The 27,551-nt window shown below is 61.8% G+C and overlaps 2 protein-coding genes across 2 annotated transcripts; one reads left to right on the top strand and one right to left on the bottom strand.

Annotated features, from left to right (window-relative positions):
• Positions 1-9,716: 9,716 nt before the first annotated feature.
• MAPK7 (mitogen-activated protein kinase 7) lies at positions 9,717-17,005 on the top strand. The gene is made up of 7 exons (XM_035572523.2): positions 9,717-9,764; positions 11,001-11,244; positions 12,197-12,362; positions 13,331-14,766; positions 15,426-15,832; positions 15,921-16,048; positions 16,858-17,005. The coding sequence occupies exons 2-7, from the start codon at positions 11,046-11,048 to the stop codon at positions 17,003-17,005; spliced, it is 2,484 nt and encodes an 827-aa protein (XP_035428416.2). The 5' UTR covers positions 9,717-9,764; positions 11,001-11,045.
• Positions 17,006-22,045: 5,040 nt separating this feature from the next.
• LOC118261622 (syntaxin-1B) lies at positions 22,046-26,464 on the bottom strand. The gene is made up of 8 exons (XM_035572524.1): positions 26,444-26,464; positions 25,104-25,203; positions 24,313-24,387; positions 23,724-23,797; positions 23,497-23,605; positions 23,335-23,408; positions 22,883-23,019; positions 22,046-22,088 (listed from the first exon to the last, which is right to left on the bottom strand). The coding sequence occupies exons 1-8, from the start codon at positions 26,462-26,464 to the stop codon at positions 22,046-22,048; spliced, it is 633 nt and encodes a 210-aa protein (XP_035428417.1).
• Positions 26,465-27,551: the final 1,087 nt, after the last annotated feature.

The following is a 27,551-nucleotide window of genomic DNA, read 5'->3' as shown; positions in this document are numbered from 1 at the left end:
CGGGGGGGGGCGGCGGGCTGCGTGAGGGGGCGGGGCCTCTCCTCAGAGCCCCGCCCTTAAACTCGATGGAAGGGCGGGGCCTCCGGAGCCCCTCCTTATTTGGGAGGTGTGGTTTGGGGGCGGGGCTTGCCGAGGCCACGCCCCCCCGGTGTTTATTGCAAATAAAGTGGCTGAATCGGCGCCGGCGCCTCCTGACCCGGGGGGGGGGGGGGGGGGGGGGGGGGCAGCGCCTTGGGGACACGGGGGGGGGGCTGGGGGACACCGCCCCGAGGTCCCCACGTGTCCTGGTGCCACCCCCCCAAGTGACCGAGGTGCCACCACCCCGGGGTCCCCACGTGTCCTGGTGCCACCCCCCCAAGTGACCGAGGTGCCACCACCCCGGGGTCCCCACGTGTCCTGGTGCCACCCCCCCAAGTGACCGAGGTGCCACCACCCCGGGGTCCCCACGTGTCCTGGTGCCACCCCCCCAAGTGACCGAGGTGCCACCACCCCCCAAGGACCCCACGTGTCCTGGTGCCACCACCCCGGGGTCCCCACGTGTCCTGGTGCCACCCCCCCAAGTGACCGAGGTGCCACCACCCCGGGGTCCCCACGTGTCCTGGTGCCACCCCCCCAAGTGACCGAGGTGCCACCACCCCGGGGTCCCCACGTGTCCTGGTGCCACCCCCCCAAGCGACCGAGGTGCCACCACCCCGGGGTCCCCACGTGTCCTGGTGCCACCACCCCGGGGTCCCCACGTGTCCTGGTGCCACCCCCCCCAAGTGACCGAGGTGCCACCACCCCGGGGTCCCCACGTGTCCTGGTGCCACCCCCCCAAGTGACCGAGGTGCCACCACCCCGGGGTCCCCACGTGTCCTGGTGCCACCCCCCCAAGCGACCGAGGTGCCACCACCCCCGGGGTCCCCACGTGTCCTGGTGCCACCACCCCCCAGGTGACCGAGGTGCCACCACCCCGGGGTCCCCACGTGTCCTGGTGCCACCCCCCCAAGTGACCGAGGGTGCCACCACCCCGGGGTCCCCACGTGTCCTGGTGCCACCCCCCCAAGTGACCGAGGTGCCACCACCCCGGGGTCCCCACGTGTCCTGGTGCCACCCCCCCAAGTGACCGAGGTGCCACCACCCCGGGGTCCCCACGTGTCCTGGTGCCACCACCCCCAGGTGACCGCGGCACCCAAGGCCCCCCCACCCCCCACCCCGCGGTGTCCCCGCAGCCACTCTCCAGCTCTCGGCTCTCAGCGTCTTTATTTAAGCCCCGCCCCCCAAACGCCTCCCAGCCAATGGCTGCGGAGCACACCCGCGGCTCGGCCAATCGCCTGCTGCCCCGCCCTATTCCCCCCAGCCAATCGCTGCGCAGGATCCGGCCCGGCTCTGGGCCAAGTGATGTCATCTGCCTCTCAGCCAATCCCGTGCCAGTATCCCCTCCCCGCCCCCCTAACTACCGCCCAATCCCGTGTCAGCCTGCCCCATTCTAACCAATCCCCTGCAAGCCCCGCCCCCTGCTCTCAACCAATCCCATCTCAGCATCACCCTAAGCCAATCCCCTGCCACGCTTCCCCTGCTCTCAGCCAATCCCGTCCCTCCATCCATCCCCACCCAATCCCCGCCCCCAGCCGCCCCTCCCACCCACCCCTCTCAGCCAATGGCGTCGCGGGGGCCGCGGTCCCCGACCAATCAGGAGGTCCCGGGGTGAGGCTCCGCCCCCCCCCCCCGGCATCATTTCGGGGGCACCTTCGGGTGCTCCACCTCGGGGTGCTCCTTTGGGTGCCCCTCCACGGTCTCCAGAGCTGGTGGCACCCCAAGAGCCTTCATCGTTGGGTGCTCCTCCAACATCTCCAGACCTTGGTGACCCCCCCCAAGTCTCTCGGTCTTTGGGTGCTCTCCCAAGGTCTCCAGACCTTGACGCACCCCAAAACTCCTGGCCTTTGGGTGCTCTTCCACCATCTCCAGTCCTTGACGCACCCCAAAACTCCTGGCCTTTGGGTGCTCTTCCACCATCTCCAGACCTTGACGCACCCCAAAACTCCTGGCCTTTGGGTGCTCTTCCAGCATCATCTCCAGACTTGGCTGCACCCCAATCTTCACCTTTGGGTGCTCCCCAAACATCTCCAGATCTTGATGCACCCCAAGAGTCTTCACCTTTGGGTGCTCCTTCAACGTCTCCGGCGTTGGTTGGACCTCCGTCATCTCCGAATCTTGACGTACCCCAACGCTCTTGGTCTTTGGGTGCTCTTCCAGCATCATCTCCAGACTTGGCTGCACCCCAACCTTCACCTTTGGGTGCTCCCCAAACATCTCCAGATCTTGATGCACCCCAAGAGTCTTCACCGTTGGGTGCTCCTTCAACGTCTCCGGCGTTGGTTGGACCTCCGTCATCTCCGAATCTTGACGTACCCCAACGCTCTTGGTCTTTGGGTGCTCTTCCAACATCTCCAGACTTGGCTGCACCCCAACCTTCACCTTTGGGTGCTCCCCAAACATCTCCAGATCTTGATGCACCCCAAGAGTCTTCACCTTTGGGTGCTCCTTCAACGTCTCCGGCGTTGGTTGGACCTCCGTCATCTCCGAATCTTGACGTACCCCAACGCTCTTGGTCTTTGGGTGCTCTTCCAACATCTCCAGACTTGGCTGCACCCCAACCTTCACCTTTGGGTGCTCCCCAAACATCTCCAGATCTTGATGCACCCCAAGAGTCTTCACCTTTGGGTGCTCCTTCAACGTCTCCGGCGTTGGTTGGACCTCCGTCATCTCCGAATCTTGACGTACCCCAACGCTCTTGGTCTTTGGGTGCTCTTCCAACATCTCCAGACTTGGCTGCACCCCAACCTTCACCTTTGGGTGCTCCCCAAACATCTCCAGATCTTGATGCACCCCAAGAGTCTTCATCGTTGGGTGCTCCTCCAACATCTCCAGACCTTGGTGACCCCCCCCAAGTCTCTCGGTCTTTGGGTGCTCTTCCAACATGTCCCGTCCTTGGTGAGCCCCAAGTCTCTTTGTCTTTGGGTGCTCTTTGAATGTCTCCAAACTTGGTTGCGCCCCAAGTCTTTCAGTCTTTGGGTGCTCCTCCATCATCTCCTGCCCTTGACGCACCCCAAGAGTCTTCACCTTTGGGTGCTCCTCCATCTCCAAATCTTGACACACCCCAAGTCTTTCAGTCTTTGGGTGCTCCTCCAACACCTCCAAATCTTGATGAACCCCAAAAGTCTTCACCTTTGGGTGCTCCTCCATCATCTCCAGACCTGGCTGGACCTCCATCGTCATCCCCAAACCCTCGTGCCCCCCAAGTCTCTTGGTCTTTGGGTGCTCCCCAAACACCTCCAGTCCTTGGTGCCCCCCGAGTCTCTCGTTCTTTGGGTGCTCCCCCCCCGCCCCCGCACCTTGGTGCCCCCCAAACCTCTTCACCTTCATCTTCTCCCCCACCCCCTCCAAACCCGGCTCCTCCTCGGCCCCCGCCGCACCCGCCCGCGCCGCCGCCGCTGCCGCCGCCGCCGCGCCGTGCGCCTCCTCCAGGTGCACCCGCTCGTGGGTGATGAGGTTGGAGCTCTGGCTGAAGCGCCGGCCGCAGCGGGCGCAGCCGTAGGGCCTCTCGCCGGTGTGGGTGCGCCGGTGCTGCTCCAGGTGGGCGCTGCGCACGAAGGCTCGCCCGCACTCCCCGCAGCCGTAGGGCTTCTCGCCGGTGTGGATGCGCTGGTGCCGCACCAAGGTGGAGCTCATGCCGAAGGCCTTGCCGCACTCGCCGCAGCGGTAGGGCCGCTCGCCGGCGTGGGTGCGCCGGTGGAGGGCCAGGTTGGAGCGCAGGGCGAAGGCCTGGCCGCACTCGGCGCAGGCGAAGGGCCGCTCCTCCCCGTGCGCCCGCTGGTGCCGCGCCAGCGCCGAGCGCAGCCCGAAGGCCCGCCCGCACTCGCCGCACCGGTGGGGCTGCAAGCCCAGGTGGAGCCGCCGGTGCTTGGCCAAGGTGGCCCCGTGGCCGAAGCGCTTGCCGCACTCGGTGCAGGCGAAGGGCTTCTCGCCGCTGTGGCTGCGCTGGTGCTGGATGAGCTCCGAGCTCTGCACGAAGCCTTTGCCGCACTCGCCGCAGCGGAAGGGCTTCTCGCCGCCGTGCGTCTTGCCGTGCTTCAGGAGGTTGGCGCGCTGGGCGAAGGCTTTGCCGCACTGGCCGCAGCGGTAGGGCCGCTCGCCGGAGTGGCTGGCTTGGTGCTGGAGGAGGTCGGAGCTGCGGTAGAAGGCCTTGCGGCACTCGCCGCAGGCGTAGGGCCGCTCGCCGGCGTGGGCGCGCTGGTGCTTGACCAGGTTGGTGCTCTGGCTGAAGGCCTTGCCGCACTCGCCGCAGGCGTAGGGCCGCTCGCCGGTGTGGGTGCGGCGGTGCTGGGCCAGGTTGGAGCTCCAGCCGAAGGCTTTGCCGCAGTCGGCGCACTTGTAGGGCCGCTCGCCGGTGTGGGTGCGGAGGTGCTGGGCCAGGTGGGAGCGTTGGGCGAAGCGCTTGCCGCACTCGCCGCAGGCGTTGGGGCGCTCGCCCGTGTGGCTCCGGCGGTGCCGTTCCAGCTTCGACCACTGCCCGAAGGCTTTGCCGCACTCGCTGCAGATGTAGGGGCGGCCGGCGGCCACCGCGGCTGCGGGGCGGTCGGGGGCGGGTCAGCGGGAACGGGATCGGGGAGGGTTATGGGGTCCGGAACGCGTGGGGCCACCCCTATAGGTGTCCTATAGGGTCTTGGGGGCGTGGAACCCAACTTTTAACCCATAAATATTGGCCAAGGAGGTCCTAGACACCTTCAAACTCATCCCATGATGTTCTATAGGGTCCCGGGGGCCTGGATCCCAACTTCTAACCCAAAAACGTTAGCAAAGAGGATCCTAAATGCCCCATTCTAGACGTAAAACCCATCCCAAGATGTTCTATAGGGTCTCGGGTGCCTAGAATCCAACTTCTAACCCATAAATGTTGGCCAAGAAGATCCTAAATGCCCCATTCCATCATTTGAACCCATCCCAAGATGTTCTATAGGATCTTGGGAGCCTAGAACCCAACTTCTAACCCAAAAACGTTAGCCAAGAGGATCCTAAATGCCCCGTTCTAGACTTAAAACCCATCCCAAGATGTTCTATAGGGTCTTGGGGGCCTGGATCCCAATGTCTAACCCAAAAACGTTGACCAAGAGGATCCTAAAAGCCTCGATCCATCCCTCAATCCCAATCCAAGATGTTCTATGGGGTCTTGGGGGCCTGGAACCCAACTTCAATCCCATAAATGTTGGCCAAGGGGGACTCAAACACCTTGATCCATTCTTTAAACCCATCCCAAGATGTTCTACGGGGTCTTGGGAGCCTAGAACCCAACTTCTAACCCAAAAACGTTAGCCAAGAGGATCCTAAATGCCCCGTTCTAGACGTAAAACCCATCCCAAGATGTTCTATAGGGTCTCGGGTGCCTAGAATCCAACTTCCAACCCATAAATGTTGGCCAAGAAGATCCTAAATGCCCCATTCCATCATTTGAACCCATCCCAAGATGTTCTATAGGATCTTGGGAGCCTAGAACCCAACTTCTAACCCAAAAAACGTTAGCCAAGAGGATCCTAAATGCCCCGTTCTAGACTTAAAACCCATCCCAAGATGTTCTATAGGGTCTTGGGGGCCTGGATCCCAATGTCTAACCCAAAAACGTTGACCAAGAGGATCCTAAAAGCCTCGATCCATCCCTCAATCCCAACCCAAGATGTTCTATGGGGTCTTGGGGGCCTGGAACCCAACTTCAATCCCATAAATGTTGGCCAAGGGGGACTCAAACACCTTGATCCATTCTTTAAACCCATCCCAAGATGTTCTACGGGGTCTTGGGAGCCTAGAACCCAACTTCTAACCCAAAAACGTTAGCCAAGAGGATCCTAAATGCCCCGTTCTAGACTTAAAACCCATCCCAAGATGTTCTATAGGGTCTTGGGTGTCTGGAACCCAACTTCAAACCCATAAATGTTGGCCAAGAGGATCCTAAATGCCCCATTCCATCATTTGAACCCATCCCAAGATGTTCTATAGGATCTTGGGAGCCTAGAACCCAACTTCTAACCCAAAAACGTTAGCCAAGAGGATCCTAAATGCCCCGTTCTAGACTTAAAACCCATCCCAAGATGTTCTATAGGGTCTTGGGGGCCTGGATCCCAATGTCTAACCCAAAAACGTTGACCAAGAGGATCCTAAAAGCCTCGATCCATCCCTCAATCCCAATCCAAGATGTTCTATGGGGTCTTGGGGGCCTGGAACCCAACTTCAATCCCATAAATGTTGGCCAAGGGGGACTCAAACACCTTGATCCATTCTTTAAACCCATCCCAAGATGTTCTACGGGGTCTTGGGAGCCTAGAACCCAACTTCTAACCCAAAAACGTTAGCCAAGAGGATCCTAAATGCCCCATTCTAGACGTAAAACCCATCCCAAGATGTTCTATAGGGTCTCGGGTGCCTAGAATCCAACTTCTAACCCATAAATGTTGGCCAAGAAGATCCTAAATGCCCCATTCCATCATTTGAACCCATCCCAAGATGTTCTATAGGATCTTGGGAGCCTAGAACCCAACTTCTAACTCAAAAACGTTAGCCAAGAGGATCCTAAATGCCCCATTCTAGACTTAAAACCCATCCCAAGATGTTCTATAGGGTCTTGGGTGTCTGGAACCCAACTTCAAACCCATAAATGTTGGCCAAGAGGATCCTAAATGCCACATTCCATCATTTGAACCCATCCCAAGATGTTCTATAGGATCTTGGGAGCCTAGAACCCAACTTCTAACCCAAAAACGTTAGCCAAGAGGATCCTAAATGCCCCGTTCTAGACTTAAAACCCATCCCAAGATGTTCTATAGGGTCTTGGGGGCCTGGATCCCAATGTCTAACCCAAAAACGTTGACCAAGAGGATCCTAAAAGCCTCGATCCATCCCTCAATCCCAATCCAAGATGTTCTATGGGGTCTTGGGGGCCTGGAACCCAACTTCAATCCCAAAAATGTTGGCCAAGGGGGACTCAAACACCTTGATCCATTCTTTAAACCCATCCCAAGATGTTCTACGGGGTCTTGGGAGCCTAGAACCCAACTTCTAACCCAAAAACGTTAGCCAAGAGGATCCTAAATGCCCCGTTCTAGACTTAAAACCCATCCCAAGATGTTCTATGGGGTCTTGGGGGCCTGGAACCCAACTTCAATCCCATAAATGTTGGCCAAGGGGGACTCAAACACCTTGATCCATTCTTTAAACCCATCCCAAGATGTTCTACGGGGTCTTGGGAGCCTAGAACCCAACTTCTAACCCAAAAACGTTAGCCAAGAGGATCCTAAATGCCCCGTTCTAGACGTAAAACCCATCCCAAGATGTTCTATAGGGTCTCGGGTGCCTAGAATCCAACTTCCAACCCATAAATGTTGGCCAAGAAGATCCTAAATGCCCCATTCCATCATTTGAACCCATCCCAAGATGTTCTATAGGATCTTGGGAGCCTAGAACCCAACTTCTAACCCAAAAACGTTAGCCAAGAGGATCCTAAATGCCCCGTTCTAGACTTAAAACCCATCCCAAGATGTTCTATAGGGTCTTGGGGGCCTGGATCCCAATGTCTAACCCAAAAACGTTGACCAAGAGGATCCTAAAAGCCTCGATCCATCCCTCAATCCCAATCCAAGATGTTCTATGGGGTCTTGGGGGCCTGGAACCCAACTTCAATCCCATAAATGTTGGCCAAGGGGGACTCAAACACCTTGATCCATTCTTTAAAACCCATCCCAAGATGTTCTACGGGGTCTTGGGAGCCTAGAACCCAACTTCTAACCCAAAAATGTTGGCCAAGGAGGTCCTAAACACCTCGATCCATTCCTCAACCCCATCCCAAGATGTTCTATAGGGTCTTGAGGGCCTGGAACCCAACTTCAATCCCAAAAATGTTGGCCAAGAGGATCCTCAATGTCCCGTTCCAGCCTTCAAACCCATACCAATATGTCCTATAGGGTCTTGGGAGCCTAGAACCCAACTTCTAACCCAAAAACGTTAGCCAAGAGGATCCTAAATGCCCCGTTCTAGACTTAAAACCCATCCCAAGATGTTCTATAGGGTCTTGGGTGTCTGGAACCCAACTTCAATCCCATAAATGTTGGCCAAGAGGATCCTTAATGCCACGTTCCAGACTTTAAGCCCATCCCAAGGTGTTCTACAGGCTTTTGGGAGCCTAGAACCCAACTTTTAACCCAAAAATGCTGGCCAAGGAGGTCCTAAACACCTCGATCCATTCATCAACGCCATCCCAAGACATCCTATAGGGTTCCGACCCCCCACAACCCCTCCTTTTTCCCCTCCCCCGGGGTATTTTGGGGTGTCCCACCCATGGGGGTCCCCTGGGAGGGCTCTGGGGGTGCTGTGGGGCCACCCCACACCCACGCCCCCAAGGATTTGGGGGGGTCTCACCTGCCGTCGGCTCCTTGGGGGCGTCCTCAGCAGCTCCGGGCACCCCACTCGCGGTGTCCATGGGGCAGCCTGGGGGGGAACACAGATTTAATTGGGGGGGGGGGGATTTGGGGACCCCAAAAAGGTCCAAAACACCCCAAAATTTGCCTCCCCCCCCCCCCTTACCCGCGGGGCCAGCGCTGGCCTGCATCGTCCTCGGGGCGGGCTGCAAAGGAGAGAGGGGGGTCAATGGGGGGGGGGGACAAGTTTTGGGGGGGGGTCCCCAAGTTTTGGGGGGGGGTCCCCAAATCCTGGGGGGGGTCCCCAAATCCTGGGGTAGTTGGGGGGGATTTTGGGGGGGATCTTGGGGGAGAGGGTTGGGGGGATCTGGGGGGAGTTGGGGGGTCCTGGGGGGGGTCCCCAAATCCTGGGGGGGGGTTCCCCAAGTCCTTGGGGGGGTTGTGGGGGTCCTGGGGGGGTGTCTCCAAGTACTGGGGGGGGGTTGGGGGGGTCCTGGGGGATTTTGGGGGGTCTTTGGGGGGGTCTGGGGTGTCCTGGGGGGGGGTCAGGAGGCTCAAGGGGGGGGGGTCCCCAAATCTTGGGGGGGGGTCGAGGGGGGATGGGAGGCTCGGGGGGGGGGGGTCCCTGGGGGAGGGGTGCGAGGGAGGGTCCCCGATTTTTGGGTCCCCCAGGGGTTGGAGGGGGGGTGCTTGGGGGGGAGGGGGCCCCCAGGGCTTGGGGCCTACGGGGGGGGGGGTTGGGGGCGGGGGGGGGGGGGGCGCCCCCCAAGCGTCGCGGCCGAGCGAGAGGGACCCGGGGGGGGGGGGGGAGAGGGGGGGCTGGATCCGGTGCCGAGGCCCCGCCCAGCGGTGACGTCACTTCCCGTCCCCCCCCCCCGCCCCCCAAAGGCCCGGGTTTCCCCCCAAAATGCCGCCCCCCCCTCCAAGAGGGGCTGACGGGGGTGGGAGGGGGCCCCGCGCATGCGCAAGGGGTGGCCACGCCCCCCGGGGACCAAGCCACGCCCCCTTGTCTCCCCCTTAGCAACGCTCGGCTCTTCCGCATAGCAACGGCCGGCTTTGAGTGACGGCTTCACCATGGCAACGGCCTCCCCTAGCAACGGCCCGCCCCTTCCCTTAGCAACGCCCGCCCCCTAGCAACGCCCGCCCCCTAGCAACGCCGCCCTCCCTAGCAACAGGGCGAGGCCCGGCGGGCGAGCGCGGCGCTGATTGGCCGCCGTCGGCGGGAGTGGGCGTGGCCCGCGCTGGGGCCGCTGATTGGCCGGCCGGCGCCACATCCGGGCACCGCGGGGAGCGGCGGGAGCGGCGGCGGCGCCGCGGGGGGAGGTGAGAGCGGCCCCCGGGGTGTTTGTTGTTGTCACCCCCCCCGTTGCCATGGCAACCGCCCCCGTCGCCCTGGCAACCGGCCCCGGCGCCGTCTCCATGGCGACCGCGGCGCTGCCATTACGCGGGGGGGCGGGGGGAGGGGGGAGGGAGCTGGGCCCTGCTCCTTGTTTGGGGGGGGGGGGGGAAGGTTTTGGGACCCCCCCCCTCCGTCACGTGAGGGTCCCCTCCCGTCACGTGGGGGCCGTCCTGTCACGTGGGGGTCCCGGGTGTCACGTGGGGGTGCCCCTGAGGGTGTGGGCGGGGTCTTCTTGGTGCTGTGGGTGGGCCCCCTTTTTGGGGGGGGGGACTGCTGTCACCTGGGTGCCTCTGGGGTCCTTTGGGTGTCCCCTGGGTGTCCCCAGGGCCCTGGGGTCCCCTCCTGTCGCTTGGGTCCCCTCCGGGTCCCTTGGGTGCCACTGGGGTCCCTTGGGTGTCCCCAAGGCTTTGGGTCCCCTCCCCATCACTTGGGTCCCCTCCAGGTCCCTTGGGTCCCTCTGGGGTCCCTTGGGTGTCCCCAAGTCCCTTGGGTCCCTCTGGGGTCTCTTGGGTGTCCCTGAGTCCCTTGGGTCCCCTCCCGGTCACTTGGGTGTCCCCAAGGCCTTGGGTCCCCTCCAGGTCCCTTGGGTCCCTCTGGGGTCCCTTGGGTGTCCCCAAGACCCTGGGTGTCCCCCCTGTCCCCTGGGTCCCCTCCCTGGTCTCTGGGGTGTCCCCAAGGCCCTGGGTCCCCTCCTGTCCCTTGGGTCCCCTCCATGTCCCTTGGGTCCTTCTGGGGTCCCTTGGGTGTCCCTAGGTCCCTTGGGTCCTTCTTGGGTCTCTTGGGGTATCCCCAAGGCCCTTGGGTCCCTCTGGGGTCCCTTGGGTCCTTCTTGGGTGTCCCCAAGTCCCTTGGGTCCCGTCCAAGTCCCTTGGGCCCCCTCCAGGTCCCTTGGGTGTCCCCAAGGCCCTAGGGTCCCGTCCTGTCCCTTGGGTCCCCTCCAGGTCCCTTGGGTCCCTCTGGGGTCCCTTGGGTCCTTCTTGGGTCCCGTGGCTGTCCCCAAGTCCCTCAGGTCCCTCTGGGGTCCTGTGGGTGTCCCCAGATCCCTCGGGTCCCCTCCAAGTCCCTTGGGTCCCTCCCATCACCTGGACCCCCCCCAAAAAAAAACCAACCCCTTTGTGTCCCCCCCCCGGGGTCCCCAGGGGCTTGGGGACAGGGCGCAGTGCCCGCGGGGACACCCGGGGACCCGATGACGTGACGCAGGCGCCATGGCGGAGGCGGAGGCGGAGGCCGGGGGGCGCCGGGACCCCCCCGGGAGGGGACAAGGGGCCGGGGGGGGTCCCCTGGCCCTGCTGAAGGCGCGGGCGCTCGACGTCACCTTCGAGGTGGGGGACGAGTACGAGGTCATCGAGACCATCGGCACCGGCGCTTACGGCGTCGTCAGCTCCGCCCGGCGACGGGACACCGGTGAGGACGGGTGGCGCCGTGGGTGGTGGCACCTGGACACCCGGGTCCCCTTGGGTGGTGGCTCTTGGTCACCTGAATCCCCTTGGGTGGTGGCACCTGGACACCCGGGTCCCCTTGGGTGCTGGCTCTTGGACACCCAAGTCCCTTTGGGTGGTGGCTCTTGGCCAATGGGATCCCCTTGGGTGATGGCCCCTGGGCACCATTGTCCCCTTGGGTGGTGGCTCTTGGTCACCTTCATCCCATTGGGTGGTGGCTCTTGGGTCCCCTTGGGTGGTGGCCCCTGGACACCCGTGTCCCCTTGGGTGGTGGCTCTTGGTCATCTTCATCCCGTTGGGTGGGGGCTCTTGGTCACTTTCGTCCTGTTGGGTGGGGGCTCTTGGACAATGGGGTCCCTTGGGTGATGGTTCTTGGGTCCCCTTGGGTGGTGGCCCCTGGACACCCGTGTCACCATGGGTGGTGGCACCTGGACACCTGGGTCCCCTTGGGTGGTGGCTCTTGGCCAATGGGGTCCCTTGGGTGATGGCTCTTGGGTCCCCTTGGGTGGTGGCCCCTGGACACCCAAGTCCCTTTGGGTGGTGGCTCTTGGCCAATGGGATCCCCTTGGGTGATGGCCCCTGGACACCATTGTCCCCTTGGGTGGTGGCTCTTGGTCACCTTCGTCCTGTTGGGTGGGGGCTCTTGGGCAATGGGGTCCCTTGGGTGATGGTTCTTGGGTCCCCTTGGGTGGTGGCTCTTGGACACCTTGGTCCCCTTGGGTGGTGGCACCTGGACCCTTGGGTCCCTTTGGGTGGAGAACCGTGGTTCCCGCGCATCTGGGTCCGCCTGGGTTGGGTCCCCTAGATTTTCGGCGTCCCTTGGGTGAAGAAACGGGGGCTGGGTCCACGTGGGGTGGGAGATTGGTCCCCTGGGGTCCCGGGATGGGTGACAAGCCCTGGGGTCCTCGGGGTGGCAGGCCAGCAGGTGGCCATCAAGAAGATCCCGAACGCCTTCGACGTGGTGACCAACGCCAAGCGGACGCTGCGGGAGCTGAAGATCCTCAAGCACTTCAAGCACGACAACATCATCGGCATCAAGGACATCCTCAAGCCCACCGTCCCCTACGGCGAGTTCCGCTCCGTGTGCGTGCCCCTGGGGGTCCGTAGGGGGGTGGTGGCACCCATGGGGACGTCCCCAGCCCCTCCTGGTCAGCCGGGTCCGTAGGGTGGTGGTGGAATCCGTGGGGACGTCCCCAGCCCCTCCTGGGTCTTCTTGGGTGGTCAGCACCCATGGGATGGAGCCCACCTGGTCCCTTGGGTCCGTAGGGCGGTGGTGGCACCCATGGGGACGTCCCCAACCCCTCCTGGGTCTTTTTGGAGGGTCTCAGCTCACGTGGGATGGAGCCCACCTGGTCCCTTGGGTCTGTAGGGGGGTGGTGGCACCCATGGGGACGTTCCCAACCCCTCCTGGGTCTTCTTGGGTGGTCTCAGCTCACGTGGGATGGAGCCCACCTGGTCCCTTGGGTCCGTAGGGCGGTGGTGGCACCCATGGGGACGTCCCCAACCCCTCCTGGGTCTTTTTGGAGGGTCTCAGCTCACGTGGGATGGAGCCCACCTGGTCCCTTGGGTCCGTAGGGTGGTGGTGGCACCCATGGGGACGTCCCCAACCCCTCCTGGGTCTTCTTGGGTGGTCTCAGCTCACGTGGGATGGAGCCCACCTGGTCCCTTGGGTCTGTAGGGGGGTGGTGGCACCCATGGGGACGTCCCCGACCCCTCCTGGGTCTTCTTGGGTGGTCAGCACACGTGGGATGGAGCCCACCTGGTCCCTTGGGTCTGTAGGGCGGTGGTGGCACCCATGGGGACGTCCCCAACCCCTCCTGGGTCTTCTTGGGTGGTCAGCACACGTGGGATGGAGCCCACCTGGTCCCTTGGGTCCGTAGGGCGGTGGTGGCACCCATGGGGACGTCCCCAACCCCTCCTGGGTCTTCTTGGGTGGTCAGCACCCATGGGATGGAGCCCACCTGGTCCCTTGGGTCCGTAGGGGGGTGGTGGCACCCATGGGGACATCCCCAGCCCCTCGCGGACGCCCGGGTCCCTCTTTCTTCTCGCAGCTACGTGGTCCTGGACCTGATGGAGAGCGACCTGCACCAGATCATCCACTCGTCTCAACCGCTGACGCTGGAGCACGTCCGCTACTTCCTCTACCAGCTCCTGCGGGGCCTCAAGTACATCCACTCGGCCAACGTCCTCCACCGCGACCTGAAGCCCAGCAACCTCCTGGTGAACGAGAACTGCGAGCTGAAGATCGGCGATTTCGGCATGGCCCGGGGGCTCGGCGCCGACCCGCGCCACGCCAAGGCCTTCCTCACCGAATACGTGGCCACGCGGTGGTACCGGGCGCCGGAGCTGCTCCTCTCGCTGCACCGCTACACCCGCGCCATCGACATGTGGTCGGTGGGCTGCATCTTCGCCGAGATGTTGGGCCGGCGGCAGCTCTTCCCCGGCAGGAACTACGTGCACCAGCTGCAGCTCATCATGGCCGTGCTGGGGACGCCGCCGGCCACCGTCATGGCCGCCATCGGCGCCGAGCGGGTGCGGGCCTACGTGCAGAGCTTGCCCCCGCGCCCGGCGGTGCCGTGGGAGAGCCTCTTCGGCGACGCCGAGCCGGCGGCGTTGGCGCTGCTGGGGAGGATGCTGCGCTTCGACCCCCGCGAGCGGGTCGGGGTGGCCGAGGCGCTGCGGCACCCGTTTTTGGCCAAATATCACGACCCCGAGGACGAGCCCGAGTGCGTCCCCGCCTTCGACTTCGCCTTTGACCGCCGGGTGCTGACCAAGGAGGAGATCAAGGCAGCCATCGTGGCCGAGATCGCCGATTTCCACGAGCGCCGCGACGGCATCCGGCGGCAAATCGCCTTCGCTCCGGCCGAAAACGCGGCCGGCGGCACCGGCGTGGGCGGCGGCGCGGCCGACGGCGCCGTGGCCAACGTGAACGCCCCCATGGGTGGCGTCAACGCGGCCAGCGTCGGCGTCAACGTGGTGCCCAACGTCAACATGGCCAACGTCAGCGTGGCCAACGCCAGCGTCGGGATGACCAGCGTTGGCATGGCCAACGTCAACATGGGCAGCTCCGGCGTCAGCGTGGCCAACGCCGCCATGGCCAACGTCAACGTGGCCGGCGTCAGCTTGGCCAGCGTCAACGCCACCATGGCCAACAGCAGCGTCAACAGGGCCAACGCCGCCATGGCCAACGCCGCCATGGTCAACGCCAACGCCGCCATGGTCAACGCCAATGCCAACATGGCCAACGCCAACGTCAACGTGCCCAACGCCGCCGCAGCTGGGGTTGGCCCGGCCTGGCCCTGCACCGACGTGGACATGCCGAGCCCTGGCCCCGCCCCTGCCCCCGACTGCCCAATGGACTCTCCCCGGGTGAAGGCGGAGCCGGGGGCCCCCGCGCCCCCCAAGCGGGACGGCGCCATCTCGGATGACACCAAGGCCGCCCTCAAGGCCGCCCTGCTCAAGTCGGCCATGAGGAACAAGAGCAAAGGTGGGGAGCACCTGGGGCCTGTGGGTGGGTGCTGGGACTTCCGGGTCTTGGGTGCTGGGTGGGGGTGAGTTGGGAGCTCCATCCTTGAGTTTTGGGGTCGTGGGTGGGGTTGGTGGCTCCATCCTTGAGTTTTTGGGTCCTGGGATGGAGTTGGGGGCTCCATCTGTGAGTTTCGGGGTCCTGGGATGGGGCTGGGGGCTCCGTCCTTGGATTCCTGGGTTTTAGGATGGGGTTGGGGCCTCCATCCTTGAGCTTCGGGGTCCTGGGATGGGTTTTGGTGGCTCCATCCTTGAGTTTTGGGGTCCTGTGATGGGGCTGGGGGCTCCATCCTTGAGCTTTGGGGTCCTGGGATAGGGTTTGGTGGCTCCATCTTTGAGTTTCTGGGTTTTAGGATGGGGTTGGGGGCTCCATCCTTGAGTTTCTGGGTCCTGGGATGGAGTTGGGGACTCCATTATTGAGTTTCGGGGTCCTGGGATGGAGCTGGGGGCTCCATCCTAGAGTTTTTGTGTCCTGGGGTGGGGTTGGGGGCTCCATCTATGAGCCTCGGGGTTTCAGGATGGGGTTGGGGGCTCCATCCTTGAGCTTCTGGGTTTTAGGATGGGGTTTTTGGCCCCATACCTGGCCTCCTTCGTCCCCCCCGACACCTCCAATCCCCGCAGAACCGCCGTGCGCGGCCCCGGAGGCGCCGGAGGGCCGGAAGCCGGTGACGGCGGCGGAGCGGCAGCGGGAGCGCGAGGAGAAGCGGCGGCGGCGGCAGGAGCGGGCGAAGGAGCGCGAGAAGAAGCAGCGGGAGCGGGAGCGGCGCGAGCCCCGCGGCCGCGGCGAGGGCCTCCGGGGCCTCGTCCTCACCGACGACGACCGCCACCTCCTCGAGCGGTGGACCAAGATGAGGGACGGGGCCCCACCACGACCCCCGGCCCGGCCCGCGCCGGCCCCGTGTCCCCCACCTTGCGGGGGACCTCCCGAAACGTGGCCGGGCACCGAGGTGTGGTCCGAGCCTCCCCCCGGACCCGTCCCCACGGACCCCGACGTGGCCACCGTCACCCAACAGCTCTCCAAGTCGCAGGTGAGGGAGCCGGGTGTCCCCTGGGTGAGAAGGTCCCCCCACCTTTGGGTCTGGACCCCGTGCTGAGCGTCGTCTTCTCGCCACCAAGGTGGAGGACCTGCTGCCCCCCGTCTTCTCGGTGACCCCCAAGGGGAGCGGGGCCGGCTACGGGGTCGGCTTCGACCTGGAGGAGTTCCTGAGCCAATCGTTGGACATGGTGGGGGACAGCAAGGACAGGTGAGAGGGGACCCGGGTGTCCTGGTGGGGAGGGACCCAAGGGTCCTGGTGGCCCTTCTCCACCCCGTTGACCAAGGAACCGAAGAGTCTTGGTGTCCCTACTCCATCCCATTTCCCATCCCGTTGACCAACGTCTTGGGGCACCCCGTTCCCCGTTGCTTCCCTGGTGGCCCCAAATGTCCCGATGATGAGGAACCCAAGGGTCCCGATGTCCCTACTCCATCCCGTTGACCAACGTCTTGGTCAACGTCATCCCGTTGACCAGCGTCACCCTATTCCCCATTGTTTTGTGGTGTCACCCGAACGTCCCGATGATGAGGAACCCAAATGTCCTGGTGTCCCCACTCCATCCCATATCCCATCCCGTTGGCCAACGTGTTGGGACACCCCGTCCCCCACCACGTCCCTCTTCTTGGTGTCACCCAAATGTCCCAGTGATGAGGAACCCAAGTGTCCTGGTGTCCCCACTCCATCCCATATCCCATCCCGTTGACCAACGTGTTGGGCACCCCGTTCCCCATTGCTTTCCTCTCCCTGGTGGCCCCAAATGTCCCGATGATGAGGAACCCAAGGGTCCTGGTGTCCCTCCTCCACCCCATTGACCAAGGAACCCAAATGTCCTGGTGTCCCTCCTCCACCCCGTTGACCGAGGAACCCAAGAGTCCTGGCGTCCCTCTTCCACCCCGTTGACCAACATCTTGGGACACCCCCTTCCCCACCGCCCCCCCCTCTCCCCGGTGGCACCCAAGGCTCCCCGTAGGGCGTGTCCCGGGCCCCCCGGGGACCCCGCTGACGATGTCCCCTCGCAGCCAAGGCGATTCGGCGCCGCTCTCGGCCTCGCTCCTCGCCGACTGGCTGGAGGTCCACCGCCTGAGCCCGGCTGCCCTCGAGAGCCTCCAGCGCGACCTCCAGCTCGGCTCCCCCATGCTCCTCTCCGACGACCTCCCTGAGCCTTAAAGGGGGGGGGGGGGGGGGGGCACGACGGGTCCCCCCCCCGCCCCCCCCCCCCCCCACACACCCTATTAAACTTTGTAAGGAAACGACACCCCGGTTTTGTGCCACCCGTGCCCCCTGCGGCGCCCCGGGGGGACCTGTAGGGGCTACAGGGGGGGCTTCGGGGCTCTGTGGGGCCATCATTGACTCTTACGGACTTATGTGGGGCTGTATGGGGCTATAGGGAGACCTGTAGGCTGTATGGGAACATATGGACTCTACAGAACCGTAGAATGTATGAGCCTATAGGGGCAGTATGGGGTTATAGGGACCTGTACAGGCTCTGTGGTAATGTATAGGCTCTATGGGAGACCATATGGACTGCTGGGGTCCTTTATGGGGCTATAGGGAGCTGTATAGGGGTATATATAACTATTATATATGTGTATGACTTCATATAGATTCATTTGGTAGCACATAGAGCAGTGAAAGGGCTATAGGATCCTGTAAAGGGCTGTACAAGCTTGTAGGGACCCCACGGCAGTTCTAGGGACCTATGGGAGCTATAGGGGGCACGGGGGAACCCCCCCCTCCCCCCCCGAGAATAGGAGGAAGCTGTAGGAATGGCAGGGGAGCTATAGAAACCCCATAGCCACTCTGGGAGCCTTCTGGGAGTTATAGGAAGCCATGGGGCGCCAGGGGAGCTATAGGGGCACCAGGGGAGCTATAGGGGCACTAGGGGACCTGTAGGGGCTTCAGGGGAGCTATAGGGACCCCTTGCCTTCTATGTGGAGCCATATAGGAGCTATAGGGAGCTGCAGGGACACTGGGAGAGCTATAGGGCCTCGCTGGCTGCTGGGGAAAGCTATGGGGACTGTATAGGAGCCATAGGGACCCTTCAGACACTGCTAACAACCCATATTTGTCGCCCCCCCCCCCCCCCCCCCCCACCAAAATCCCGAGGAGGAGGAGGAGGAAGGAAGGAGGCAGAGGCAGGTGCGTTTGTGGCATGGGTTTCGTAGCAAATACATCACAGACCACGAGGGGGGGGGGGACGATACAGAGCTCAGGACCCGGGGGGCTTTGGGGGGAGGAGGGGGGGGCAGGGGAGCACAGCCCCCCCCCCCCCCCAGCCCTCCCCGCGGCGCGGGGTTGGAGGGGGGGGCAGCGCAGGGGCGCAGCAGCACCGCGGCGGCTCCCGCGGGGCGGGAAATCTAAGTCGGGGTGGTTCCTCGGCCGGGGGGGGGGTGGGTGAGTGATGGGTGTTTGGGGGGGGGGGGGTCAGTGATGGTGGGCGGAGGGGGTGTTGGGTCGTTGAGGGGCGTGGCTGGGTCGTTGATGGGGTGGTGGGGTCGTTGATGGGGTCGTGGGGTCGTTGATGGGGTGGTTGGGTCTTTGATGGGGTTAGTTGGGTTGTTGATGGGGGTAGCTGGGTTGTTAATGGGGTCTTGGGGGGTATTTGGGTCGTTGGGGGGGCAGCTGGGTCATCGATGGGGTTGTTGGGTCATTGATGGGGTCGTTGGGGGGGGCAGTTGGGTCAGTGACGGGGCCGTTGGGTCTTTGATGGGGCAGTTGGGTCATTAACGGGGTATTTGGGTCGTTGATGGGGTCGCTGATGGGGTGATTGGGTCTTGATGGGGTGATTGGGTCTTGATGGGGTCGTTGGGTCATTGATGGGGTCATTGATGGGGTAGTTGGGTTGTTGATGGGGTATTTGGGTCTTTGATGGGGTCGTTGATGGGGTGGTTGGGTCATTGAAGGTGAAGTTGGGTCATGACGGGGTTGATTGGGTCATGACGGGGTCGATTGGGTCATTAAGGGGTTGATTGGGTCATTGATAGGATCATTGACGGGGTAATGGGGTCGTTGATGAGGTCACGGGGTCGTTGATGGGGTTGTTGGGTTGTTGATGGGGTCATGGGGTCATTGAATGGGTTGCTGGGTCGTTGATGGGGTCGTTGATGGGGTCGTTGGGTCGTTGATGGGGTCGTTGGGTCGTTAATGGGGTCGCTGGGTCGTTAATGGGGTCGTTGGGTCGTTAATGGGGTCGTTGGGTCGTTAATGGGGTTGTTGGGTCGTTAATGGGGTCGCTGGGTTGTTAATGGGGTTGTTGGGTCGTTAATGCGGTCATTGGGTCGTTAATGGGGTCATGGGGTCGTTGATGGGGTTGTTGGGTCGTTAATGGGGTTGTTGGGTCGTTAATGGGGTCGCTGGGTTGTTAATGGGGTCATGGGGTCGTTGATGGGGTTGTTGGGTCATTAATGGGGTTGTTGGGTTGTTAATGGGGTCGTTGGGTCGTTAATGGGGTTGTTGGGTTGTTAATGGGGTCATGGGGTCGTTAATGGGGTTGTTGGGTCGTTAATGGGGTCATGGGGTCGTTAATGGGGTCATGGGGTCGTTAATGGGGTCATGGGGTCGTTAATGGGGTCGTTGGGTCGTTAATGGGGTCGTTGGGTCGTTAATGGGGTCACGGGGTCGTTAATGGGGTCGTTGGGTCGTTAATGGGGTTGTTGGGTTGTTAATGGGGTCGTTGGGTCGTTAATGGGGTGGTTGGGATGTTGATGGTGTAGTTGGGTCATTAGCGGGGTGGTGGGGTCGTTAGCGGGGTGATGGGGTCATTAGCGGGGTGATGGGGTTGTTAGCGGGGTGGTTGGGTCATTACTGGGGTGGTTGGGTGGGTCATGCAGTCATTGGGTGGGTGCCGGGGCACAAGGACAGCTGATTGGCTGCTCGAGCTGGTGGGTGAGCGCCTGGGAGGTGGCTGAGTCACGATTGGCCGGGTGCTTGGAGGGGCAGTTGGCCGTTTGGTTGGTTAGCCGGGAGGGCGGCTGATTGGCCCGTTGGGTCAGCGGGTGATTGGCTGGTAGGTTGGGTAGTCAGTGGGTTGGTTGGGCAGGTGATGAGTCATGTGGGTGGGTAGTTAGCTGATTGGTTGGTTAGTTGGGTGGGTGATGAGACAGATAGGTAGTTAGTCGGGTGATTGGCTGGTTCGTTAGCTCCGCGACGGGTCAATTAGCTGAGCAATGGGTTGATTAGTTGGGCGGTCAGCTGATCAGCTGGGCGATGAGTTGGTTGGCTGGCTGGTTAACGGGTTAGTTAAGTGGTCAGTTAGCTGGTTGGATGGATGGCGGTTAGATGAGAGTTGTTAGTTAGCTCGTTAGTTGGGTTAATTAGCTGGTTAATTAGCTGGCTGGGTGGGCAGTGGTTAGCTGGTTGGTTGCTGAGCTGCTCGGATGGGCGACTGGTTAGCTGGTTGAGTGACTAGTTAGCTGGTTGGCTGAGCGGTTAGGTGGGTGGGTGGGTGGTTAGTTGACTGGGTGGACGGGTAGGTCATTAGATGATTGGTTAACTAGCTGGTTGGGTGGTTGGGTGGGTGGTTAGCTGGTTGGGTGGGTGGTTAGCTGGTTGGGTGGTTAGCTGGTTGGGTGGGTGGTTGTTTAACTGTCTGGGTGGGTGGTTAGCTGGTTGGTTGGCTGGCTGGATGGGTGGTGGTTAGCTGGTTGGATGAGTAGTTAGTGGGTTAGTCAGGCAGGTAATGGCGTTGCCTCGGATGCGCGCTGGGAATGGGCTAGAGCCGCTCCTGCCCCCTCACGGACCCCCACCATGCGACCCACCTCCGGGGCACCCTCACCCCCACGGGGGTGGGACAACCCAACCCCCCCCCCCCCCGCCCCCCCCAACCTTTCCTAAGGTCAACCCGACCCCAAACCAGCCCCAGGGCCCGTCCACCAGCCTCCCACTGGGGCCAGGCTGACTCGGCCCAGCCCAGGACCCTTCACCGGGTTCAAACCCAACCTCCTGGGATCCCTCTTTGGGATCAACCCACGCCAGCTGCCCCCAAAATCCTTCTCTAGGGTCAGCCCAACCTGGGCCATGACTCTTTAGGGTCAACCCAACCGATGACCGCTCTTTAGGGTCAACCCAGCCCATCGACCCTCTCTATGGTCAACCATGACCCCTTTTTAGGGTCGACATGCCCCATGACCCCTACCTGGGGTCAACCAACCCTGGATGTCCCCAGAATTCTTCCCTAGGGTCAACCCAACCTGGGCCGTGACTCTTTAGGGTTGACCCGACCCCATGACCTGTCTTTAGGGTCAACCTGACCGATGACCCCCCCTGTCTGGGGTCAACCCAAGCCAGCTGCCTCCATAATTGCTCCCCTAAGGTCAACCCAACCCGTGACCCCTCTCAAGGGTCACCCCAACTCTAGGACCCCCCCTCTAGGCCCACCCCAACCTCCACCCCCCGTCCTTGACCCCTCGTAGCCCCCCTCTAGGGCCACCTCCTGTCCCTCGGGGCACATTCCCGGGCTCCCCGCACCCGGCGTGTCCCCCCCCCCCAGCCCATGCTGGGACCCCTGCCCTGGGGGGGGGGGGGGGGGGGGCGGGGCACAAGCACAGCGCATGGATGGGAGATGGCGGTGGAGGGGGAGGGGGCAGGAGGCGAGAAGAAGTGGGGGGGGAGGACCCAGGCATCCGAGGAGCAGGATGGTGGGATGGATGGAGGCCAACGAACCGCTTAGATTTACCGGCCCCGGGTCGGGCCGGGCCGCTCTGGCCCGCGGTGCGGGGGGGAGGGCGGGAGGGCGGCGGGTGATTGGACCACGTGCTGTTATGTCCGTTCGCATGAACAATTAATTGTCTCTTAATTTATTCTTAAGTCTCGCTTAATGTGGTTATTCTCATTACCGGGGAGGGAGGAAGGGAGCGTTAATTACTGCCGCGGGGGGGGTGGGGGGGGGGGGCGCGCCGGGACCCTACAAGCCCAACGTGCCCCCGATGGAGGAGGCCAAGACCACCCCCAGCACCACGCAACAAATTATGATCATAATTTTCTTCTACGTTACCCCAAAAACATTATTTAAAAAAAAAAAAAAAAAAGGCATCCGGGCAGCGTGGGGAGGAGAGAAGAGAAGAGCGTTACGGAGCAGGAGAGGACCCGACGCTGAGGACCCCTGGTTGTCCAGGTTCTTGGCCCACCACCTCCTTGGCCCCCCACCCCCTTGGCCCCCCACCTCCCCTCCCGCCCCTGCACTCACCCTCCGGGCTTTGCTCTGGTACTTTACGGCTTTTTTGGTGTCCGACACAGCCCGTTCCACGTAGTCGACCGAGTGCTCCACATTGTACTCGATGCGGTCGATCATCTCGCCCTGAGAGCCAGAACCACCCTGTGAGACCCCCCCCCGAGGAGGGCGACAGCCAAAAGGGGAGACACTGGCATCCTGGCAGTGGGGTTCTAGGAGGTTCTAGGTGGTTCAGCTGGGTCTTGTTGGGCTCAAGAGCTACTTATGGTGGGTTCTTAATGACCCAATGGGCCGTTGGTGGGCTTAAAAGCTTTTGGTGACGTCTAGATGAACCATCAAACCTTGTTTTTAATGGGTTCTAGATGACCCTTGGTGGGCTTGAGACCTTTAATGGTGTCTAGGTGAGCCAATGAGCGGGGTTCTACGAGGTTCAGTTGGTTCTAGGTGTCTCAACTGGGTCTTGGTGGGCTCAAGAGCATCTTATGGTGGGTTCTTGATGACCCAACGGGCTGTTGGTGGGCTTAAAAGCTTTTGATGATGTCTAGATGAACCATCAGACCGGGTTCTAGATTACCCTTGGTGGTCATCGAGAGATTTGAACGGGTTCTAGATGACCCTTGGTGGTCTTGAGACCTTTTGATGGTGTCTGGATGAGCCAATGAGCCCTAGATACAGCTTTTGGTGGGTCCTAGATGACCCAACAGGATCTTGGTGGGCTCAAGAGGTTTCGATGGCATCTAGACGAGCCAATGAACCCAATCTATGGCTTCTGGTGGGTTTCGGATGACCCTTGGTGGGCTTGGGACCTTTTGATGGTGTCTAGATGAGACACGTGAGTGGGTTCAAGCCCCCGCCTCTGCCCCCTCCCCTGTACCTGGCTCTCCACCAGCATCGCCATGTCCACGAACATGTCGTGCAGCTCCCGGATGCTCGTTTCCAGCTTGATGATCTCGTTGTGTCGCGTCTCGATCTCGTTCAGGGCTTGTTTGGTCATCTGCGAGTCCATTTTGATCTGGCAGGAGAGAAGAGAGACGGGGTGAGAGCACAGGATGGAGCTCCTCAGGCTCCAGAGACCTCAACAAGTCAGAGGTGACCTCCTAGTTCCTTGGTCACACAAAGATTTGGGGCATTTCATCGGGTTCTAGGTGACCCAATGGATTTTGGGATATCTCACTGGGTTCTGGGTGATTTCATGGGGTTTGGAGCAATCTAGTTGGGTTCTGGGTGACCCACTGGATTTTTAGGGGCATCTCATTGGTTTCTAGGTGACCCAACGGGTTCTGGATGACCCAACGGGTTCTGGATGACCCAACGGGTCTCTACATACGTCATCGGTGAAGATGGCCAACTTCCCGCTCTCCAGCATGTCCTCCAGCTCCTCATTGGTGGTGGTCCGGCCGGCTGCGGGGAGATGGAGGAGATGTTGGGGTCCTGCTCCCCCAAACCCCAACACATCCCCCCCCCCCCCCCCAGTTCTCCTGTGACCTACTGATCTCCAGCTGCCTCTGGATCCTGTCCTTGCACCGGTCGCGGTACTTGGACTGGGTGGCGTTGTACTCCGTCATCACCTCCACGAACTTGCGGGACAGCGTCGAGTGCTGGGGACGTGGGGAGGGGCATGGTGTGGGGTGAGGGACTTCCACCGAGGAGGAGGAGGAGGAGGAGGGGGAAGAAGGAGGAGGAGGAAGGAGAGGGGTGGTGGGGGAGGAAGGATACCTGCGTTTTCCGGATGCGTAGGTCGGCCGAGGAGCGGTTCAGGCCTTCCTCCTGCTCGATGCTCTGCTCGATGGCTGCAGGAGGGGGCAGTTGTGACCTCTTCCCCCACCGCTGTCCTCACCCTGGGGGGGGGGGTGTTTGCCGCCCCCCTTCCCCCTTCCCACCCAGCCACCACACCAAGAGGCAGGCGGGGTTGCAGACAAGATGGCGTTCCTGGACAAGATGGCCGCCCCCCATCAGGCAAGACACCCCCAAGATGGCCACCTCAACACCTCGAGAAGGCCACCACCATCATGGAGATCACCCCAAAATGGCCACCCCAAGAAGGCCAAGACCATCAGGAAGGACATCCCCAAGACCACCGCCCTCATGCTGATCACCCCAAGAAGACCACTGCCATCTTGGAGATCACCCCAAGAAGACCACCGCCATCGTGCCGATCACCCCAAGATGGCCACCCCAAGAAGGCCAAGACCATCATGAAGAACATCTCCAAGAAGACCACCATCATGAAGGACATCCCCAAGACCACCACCATCACGGAGATCACCCCAAGAAGACCACCCCAAGATGGCCGCCGCCAGGTCACCTTTCAACTTGGAGCGCACTTTGTTGGCCGTCTTCTTGATGTCGGCCGTGAGGTCCTCCAGCTCCTGCTTTGTCTCTGGGAGGGGCAGGGACGCGTCACCTCCACGGTGCCACCACCCCCGTGTCACCCCGATCCCGGTGACCCCATCCCAAGGTGACCCCAACCCCCATGGTGACCCCAACCCATGATGACCCCATCCCAAGGTGACCCCAACCCCCATGGTGACCCCAACCCCAAGGTGACCCCCAACCCCATAGTGACCCCAACCCCATGGTGTCCCCAACCCCATGGTGACCCCAACCCATGATGACCCCATCCCAAGGTGACCCCAACCCCCATGGTGACCCCAACCCATGATGACCCCAACCCCAAGGTGACCCCCAACCCCATAGTGACCCCAACCCCATGGTGTCCCCAACCCCATGGTGTCCCCAGCCCATGATGACCCCATCCCAAGGTGACCCCAACCCCCTGGTGACCCCAACCCATGGTGACCCCAACCCCATGGTGACCGCAGTGTCCCCCAACGTCCCCAACGTCCCCGACGTCCCCAATGTCCCCAGTGCCCCCAATATCCCAACGTCCCCGATGTCCCCAGTGTCCCCAATGTCCCCAGCGTGCCCGATGACCCAAATGTCCCCGATGTCCCCAACGTCCCCAATGTCCCCAACGTGCCCGATGTCCCCAATGTCCCCAACGTCCCTGATGTCCCCAACACCCTCGATGTCCCCGATGTCCCCAACGACCCCAATGTCCTCGATGTCCCCAATGTCCCCAATGTCCCCGCTCACTCTCGTCAGGGTTGGGGGCGGCCAGGATGGCGCTGTGCTGCTTCTTCACCTGCTCCACGTCCTCCGACAGCTTCTCGATGCAGCCCCGGATCTCCTCCACCTATAGGGCACGGGGGGGATGTAGGGGACATGGGGGGATATAGGGGACATGGGGGGATATAGGGGACATGGGGGAACACGGGTATAGGGACGTATGGGGACAGGGAGGAGATGGGGAGAGGGAGGAGATGGGGACAGATGTGGGGACATGATGGGAATATATGGGGACACATATAGGGGAGATGGGGATGTATGGGGACACAGGAGGATGTGGGGAGATGGATGGGGACGTATGGGGACATGGGAGGGCATGAGTACATGGATGGGGACATATAGGAACAGTTATAGGGGAGATGGGGACACATATGGGGACATGGGAGGATGTGGGGACATGGATGGGGACATATAGGACATGTATAGGGGAGATGGGGACATATAGGGGAAATGGGGACAAGTATGGGGACATGGGAGGATGTGGGGACATGGATGGGGACATATAGGACATGTATAGGGGAGATGGGGACATATAGGGGAAATGGGGACAAGTATGGGGACACGGGAGGACATGGGGACATGTATGGGGACATATGGGGACACGTATAGGGGAAATAGGGACAAGTTTGGTGACACGGGAGAATGTGGAGACATGGATGGGGACATATAGGGACAGGTATGAGGGAGACGGGGACGTATAGGGGTGCAGAAGGATGTGGGGACATGGATGGGGATGTATAGGGACACATATAGGGGCGATGGGAACAAGTACGGGAACATATGGGGAGGTGGCAGGGACATACAGGGACGTAACAGAGACATGAGAAGAGGAATGGGGATGTATAGGGCACATATAGGGCACATATGCTGTTGGGGTGCCCTATATAGGGCTGGGACCTATGAAGTCTGTGGGTTGCCCCTATAGCAGACAAGGGGGCTCTATAGGGTCTATATAGGGCTTGGAGGAGTCACACAGGGCCTGGCATGGTTCTAGGTCCTGTATAGGGCCTGGGGGGGACCTATAGGATCAGGGGGGACATTTAAGATCTGGGAGGGGGCTATAAGTTCTGCGTGGGGCCCTATAGGGTGTGGGGGGGCCCTATAGGATCTGGAAGTCCCTATAGGGTACCTACAGAAGTGGGGTCAGGCTATAGGGTTTGGAGCGGCATAGGGTATGGGGGAACCTATAGGGTGAGGGGAACCTATAGGGTGTGGGGGAATCTATAGGGTGCAGGGGGGTGCTATAGGGTGAGGGGGAGCCCCTAGGGTCCCTATAGGGTCTCTATAAGGGGCGCGGGGGCCCCGACCTGCTCGAAGAACTCATCCATGAAGTGGTCGCGGTCGACGTGGACGACTTCCTCCTCATCGTCACTGTCCTTCGCCTGCGGGGCGGGGATATAGGGTCGGGGGGGTATAGGGTCGGGGGGGTATAGGGTCGGGGGGGTATAGGGTCGGGGGGGTATAGGGTCGGGGGATATAGGGTCGGGGGATATAGGGTCGGGGGATATAGGGTCGGGGGATATAGGGGCAGGGGGATATAGGGGCAGGGGGGTATAGGGTCGGGGGGATATAGGGTTGGGGGGGTATAGGGTCGGGGGGGTATAGGGTCGGGGGGGTATAGGGTCAGGGGATATAGGGTCGGGGGATATAGGGGCAGGGGGATATAGGGGCAGGGGGGTATAGGGTCGGGGGGTATAGGGTCGGGGGGGTATAGGGTCAGGGGATATAGGGGCAGGGGGATATAGGGGCAGGGGGGTATAGGGTTGGGGGGATATAGGGTTGGGGGGGTATAGGGTCGGGGGCGTATAGGGGCAGGGGGATATAGGGGCAGGGGGATATAGGGTTGGGGGGATATAGGGGACATTGGGGACATTGGGGACACCCCAATGCCCCCCCCTCATTTGCATACGGCCCCACGTGGCAAATGCCATTGGCTGCCCCCCCCCCCCCCCCCCCCACCCGGAGCAGCGCCGGCACCGCTGGGCGCTCTGATTGGCTGAGGGCCGTGAGTCATCTGCATGGCCTGATCCTTCCCCCCGCGGGCGCCGCTTCTGATTGGCTGCCTGCCCCCGGTTATTTGCATAAAGAAGCCCCGCCCTGTCACCTCCCATCGACCTGCCCAGCTCATTTGCATAACCCATCCCATGTGACGGGGGCTCATTTGCATACAGCCTGCCCCTGCACCACAGCCCGCCCTCACGCGATTGGCTCGTGGGCGGCCTCATTTGCATAAAAACCCCCTCCCCCTGCAGCCTGTGCTGCCTCCTGATTGGTTCCCACAGTCCCCACGCTCATTTGCATACAGCAGCTTTCCAGAAGCTGATTGGCCGCTGGGAAGGGAGGGGGTGTCGAGCATATTTGCATAAGGGGCGGTGCCAGCAGAAGGCTCACCGCAGCTGATTGGCCGAGGCTGGG

This window comes from Cygnus atratus, unplaced genomic scaffold (assembly GCF_013377495.2).
Source record: "Cygnus atratus isolate AKBS03 ecotype Queensland, Australia unplaced genomic scaffold, CAtr_DNAZoo_HiC_assembly HiC_scaffold_163, whole genome shotgun sequence".
Taxonomy (NCBI): Eukaryota; Metazoa; Chordata; class Aves; order Anseriformes; family Anatidae; genus Cygnus; species Cygnus atratus.
The sequence above is the reverse complement of the archived record's forward strand: the minus strand, read 5'-3'. Positions and strand labels throughout refer to the sequence as shown.

Excerpts from the sequence above, each read along its gene's own strand:
- MAPK7 (XM_035572523.2), top strand. The coding sequence starts at position 11,046 with ATGGCGGAGGCGGAGGCGGAGGCCGGGGGGCGCCGGGACCCCCCCGGG. Across the intron at positions 11,245-12,196 it reads CGCCCGGCGACGGGACACCG|GCCAGCAGGTGGCCATCAAG; the intron begins GTGAGGACGGGT and ends TCGGGGTGGCAG. Across the intron at positions 16,049-16,857 it reads GTGGGGGACAGCAAGGACAG|CCAAGGCGATTCGGCGCCGC; the intron begins GTGAGAGGGGAC and ends GTCCCCTCGCAG.
- LOC118261622 (XM_035572524.1), bottom strand. The coding sequence starts at position 26,464 with ATGGATGAGTTCTTCGAGCAG. Across the intron at positions 24,388-25,103 it reads CGCCCCCAACCCTGACGAGA|AGACAAAGCAGGAGCTGGAG; the intron begins GTGAGCGGGGAC and ends TGCCCCTCCCAG. Across the intron at positions 23,409-23,496 it reads CCAGAGGCAGCTGGAGATCA|CCGGCCGGACCACCACCAAT; the intron begins GTAGGTCACAGG and ends ATCTCCCCGCAG.